The 4,393-nt window shown below is 33.7% G+C and overlaps 1 protein-coding gene across 1 annotated transcript; it reads left to right on the top strand.

The window, feature by feature from the left end:
* The first annotated feature begins 1,931 nt into the window (after positions 1–1,931).
* Positions 1,932–3,776, top strand: LOC127720442 (transcription factor HES-4-like). Its single transcript, XM_052227035.1, has 3 exons — positions 1,932–2,143; positions 2,378–2,473; positions 2,948–3,776. Exons 1-3 carry the CDS (start codon positions 2,081–2,083, stop codon positions 3,650–3,652), a joined length of 864 nt encoding a protein of 287 aa, XP_052082995.1. The 5' UTR covers positions 1,932–2,080; the 3' UTR covers positions 3,653–3,776.
* The last annotated feature ends 617 nt before the right edge of the window (positions 3,777–4,393 follow it).

The following is a 4,393-nucleotide window of genomic DNA, read 5'->3' as shown; positions in this document are numbered from 1 at the left end:
ACGTGTGAACATGGTCAAATCTGGAGTACAATTTCCGATATTACTCTCTTATTTCAAGTGAAACAGTTAAAATTGTTCATGTCATCAAGTTGAAATATTGTGAATAAAAGAGAACGACACATTTTGCTTTAATATAAACAATGAAAAATTGTTACGCTTATTCAGTTTAAAAAAAAATCTGTACTTTTGAGTCTTAAACCGAAAAGAATAAAACAATTCACCAAGATGTTGCTAATAAGTTAACAATTAACTGTAGATTTCATGCAATTGATATAGAAGGTATATATTAAATGTGCATCGATTTTCAAATTGAAATTTGGTCAACATGTTTTCGTTCGGTAACAGAATCGGATAAAAACACTTCGAAAAAAGTTGACAAATACTTCAAATAAAGATCAATTAAAATGATCGTCAAAAAGATATAGACAAAAAGTCCTGTTAATAGCGAGCTTATTTTAATCGCCGGATATTTGCCAGGTGAAACACGGTGTCAGTCGATAAATGCTAAAATGTAATATGCACGTGCAATGATTTTCAGACGACCGTCCCACTTCCTGTTGTTTGCAGCCAGGTGAAGGGTTGGGCAATTTATGGCGCGCGAGACAGGTCGTATGTCATCCTCCCCCGCCATTCTTCTTAACAAAGTGTAATTTATCAATTGATCAAGAATTTACACAATAGGAACACAAAATAATGAGATGAGAAAGCCTTCAGGTATTTCATTAGATTAATTTCTGTTTAATGCAAAGAAAGTAAAAAGGGGTTTATTAATTTTACAAAAGGAAATAGGATAAATCGATTTACATCTTTTTGCACTGATGTAATTATGTAAATTGCATTGAATGACAGTGCTTCTATCAAATAATATATGAAAAAGGGGTATGGTAAAAATGTGTTCACAAAAAATAATCAACATTTACTTTTATTTTAATTTATTTGTTTACTAAGATTTGATTCAAGTGGTCAATCTTGTGTTACTAATTGTGTCTCAATAAAACCGAAGGTTAAATTTCAAAAGTGTATAAAATGCACTGACAAAAAAAGAGGTATATTCCTATTTTCAGTAAGTGTGTATATTTAGTATATTTAGCTGTTTATTTGATATCATAAATATGCAAATATCAAGTGGTCAGTAAGAAGTGATCTGCTTTATGTCATATTTGTAATGTATCCCATGTACATATTATTAGTGTCAAATCAATTGCATACGCCTTGTGGCATTGTGTCAAAATATTTAAATATCAAATGACCTAAGCTTATACTAATTTGCCCAATAATGTAAAATAATATTTCTGTTGAGTCAGACCGCTATTTAACGGAATGTTTTAAAATACCCCAAGGGAATCTGCAAGAAAATTATTTACTTTAAAATAGAAAATAAATAATATGTTTGACAGATTTGTTTACCTATAATCTAAGAACTGAAAACTCTAATTCAATTGATCTTTCAAAGACCTTTTTGTATTCATTATCCAAAACTAGAAGCAGGTGGCAGCTAAAATTTTCTCATGAAGTTAATATGCAATGTACATTCATTTACTCTCGATTAAAGTTTAAACTTCCCACTTGAAGTATTTTCCCACGAGCCGATACAAAAGAGATATTGCATACCTCCACAAACAGGGAGCATTTATGATAAGGCGGCCACGAGCCCGCCGTAAACAAGTATTGTAAGCGATTCGGTTATCACGCTTCGTATTTACACAATAATTAAGACCAAAGAAAGGCGGAGTTTTCCCACAAAACTGTATAATCATTATGGCACGTGGCCCTATTTAGATTACAACCGATAAACCACTTGATTGACATACCGTTACAGCCATATCAAAGTGGTACTTATTAATAGCCAATCAGATCGTTCGATATCTCAATACCTGGTCATTTCCCGCGAATTAAGTGGATGGTGATTGGTTATATGCTGAGGCATCTTACCGTGGGAATCTAAGGGTAAATAGCTTCACACCAACATTGAACCACATGTTGACATAGTATAAGTGTGGTTCTCAATTGATTAATTTTACACTTGTTGATAGCCCGTCTAACTGTAAGGATCACTATTCATATATGAAACTGGACAAATATGTTTGAAATGGACATTCACGATAGAGAAAACACTTCAATGGAGGAAAAACTGTCAAGAAAGGTAAGAATGATTATTAAAATGAGCCGTTTTATTTATTATTATTTACATGTACCTATTTGAATTTTTTTAAGTTCGTATTTAATGGAATTTTAAATGGTATCTACAATCCAAGTCATTTATATCTGATGTATGCTACTGCAGATTGGTTATAACTTGACATTAACTACACATTTCTTTATTTTTACCTTTCTATACTGTTTGAAAATTATTTTAGTTTTATTGTACCTTTTTCAGAGTAAAAAGCCATTGATGGAAAAGAGACGAAGAGCCAGAATTAACAATTGCTTGCTTCAGCTCAAATCACTTGTCTTACAAGCAATGAAGAAAGATGTAAGTGTATTTAACAATTTGGTTATACATTTAATTTGTACAATATTAGATATCGAAGTTAAGTGCCAAGATTAGACTGTATAGGTCATTAAAGGCTAAAAAGTTTACCCTTCTTGTGAAATACCTTGACCACTCTGACTATCAATATACACACACGTAACCATCCGAACAGACTATGTTATTACAGAATATTTGCAAAAGATCAGAAAAATCAAATTATTTCGTAATAACCCAGGGTTTTCAATGGAATAAAAAGAATTGCTATTTTGGAAAAAAAATCAACATTCAATTAGGACATTCTAGCTGCTAACATTTAGTCAATTTTAAATGCACATTATAACAATATCATGAATATAATTGTCTTAAAACTTTAAACGACGCTTATTAAGTTCTGAGACTACTATAACACATATATGTGTTATAGTAGTCTCAGTCAAGTTGCATAAGTATAATTGTTTCTTTTTCATATTTTAGGCTACACACTATTCAAAACTAGAGAAAGCTGACATTTTGGAAATGACTGTGAAATATCTCCGTTCTATGCAAAGACGACAGATAACGTCTGCTATGGCTGCCGATCCAACTGTTGCCGCAAAATACAGTCTTGGATACGCTGAATGTGCAAGTGAAGTCGCGCGATATCTCGGTGCTAGTCAAGGTATAAATGACAATGTAAGAAATCGTGTGATGAATCATATTTCTGGCTGTACTCGAGGCTCAACAGCTGGACCTGTCAATAATGGACAAATACCTCTACAACCTTTACATGTGCAAATTCCACAGAACAGTCATGATGTAATGTCAATACCTTCAGAACGTCTGCTTGTACAATTCCCAGAACAAACCAATGACTATACACATCAACATAGTGCTTATTCTGTGTCGCATTCAGATTATCGTCCCGAGTCGAAAACATTTGAACCAGTTTTATTACAAAGTGGACATATGATAACCCCACATTCAAAACAGAATGGTGTATCCTCTCATCATCTGAAATGCGATGTGTATTCAAATCAAAGCAAATTTATGGACCTCATTCGAGACTCTAGATTAGACAATAAAAGTGCTCTGTCGGAACCTATTTGTTTTAAAATGGAAATGTCTCGCCACCGCTCTAGTCCCTCTACTTCATCTTCCTTAAGTGCCTTGAAAGACGAACCAGTATGGCGGCCTTGGTGATGATGGTTCGATTTGTTTACTAAAACTCTATTTTTATATCAAAACTTTGAAGTGCTTTAATGACATTTATATTTTTGTTATAATATTGTGATGTTTACTGCTGAAATAAATACCATTAAATTTGTTGCGGCATTATTTGCTCGTAAACTTACAAGATTGCACTTTAATTTATATATCCATATTTTGGTCTTGATAGAAAAGAAAGGATATGGGGTGTACATCTTCGACACAAAATCGGTACATGCACATCGAGTATATACAACTTTGCACTGGTTGCACCGCTCTCTCTCTCTCTCTCTCTCTCTCTCTCTCTCTCTCTCTCTCTCTCTCTCTCTCTTATTTTCAAGATTTTTAAAAGTTCATTTTTTTAAGATATGTGGAACTAAAATCAATGAGACAGCAACCAAACAACAAAACGAAGAGAAACAATATACAGATGTCTACATTAAATGTTGAGACAAGTACTTTTTCTAATCTTGTCTGAGGTTACCCACGTCACAAATAAAAAATATAAGGGATTATAGTCTTGTGGATATGATATATAGTCAGTTGTCCTTTTATTTCCTTTTGCCCATGCTTGTAATCAGTGGCGGATCCAGAAATTTTCATAAGTGGGGGCCCACTGACTACCTAAGAGGGGGCCCGCTCCGGTCATGCTTCAGTGATTCTCTATATAATCAACCAAATTTTTCCCAGAAAAGGGGGGCCCGGGCCCCCTGGCCCCCTCTAAATCCGCCTCTG

The sequence above is a fragment of the Mytilus californianus genome, unplaced genomic scaffold (genome assembly GCF_021869535.1).
Source record: "Mytilus californianus isolate M0D057914Y unplaced genomic scaffold, xbMytCali1.0.p SCAF_11, whole genome shotgun sequence".
NCBI lineage: Eukaryota > Metazoa > Mollusca > Bivalvia > Mytilida > Mytilidae > Mytilus > Mytilus californianus.
The sequence above is the reverse complement of the archived record's forward strand: the minus strand, read 5'-3'. Positions and strand labels throughout refer to the sequence as shown.

What these genes read in the sequence shown, in the direction of transcription:
- LOC127720442 (XM_052227035.1), top strand. Translation starts at nt 2,081, where the DNA reads ATGTTTGAAATGGACATTCACGATAGAGAAAACACTTCAATGGAGGAA. An exon ending in AGGAAAAACTGTCAAGAAAG is followed by an intron (nt 2,144 to 2,377) that starts GTAAGAATGATT and finishes TACCTTTTTCAG; the next exon opens with AGTAAAAAGCCATTGATGGA. An exon ending in TACAAGCAATGAAGAAAGAT is followed by an intron (nt 2,474 to 2,947) that starts GTAAGTGTATTT and finishes TTCATATTTTAG; the next exon opens with GCTACACACTATTCAAAACT.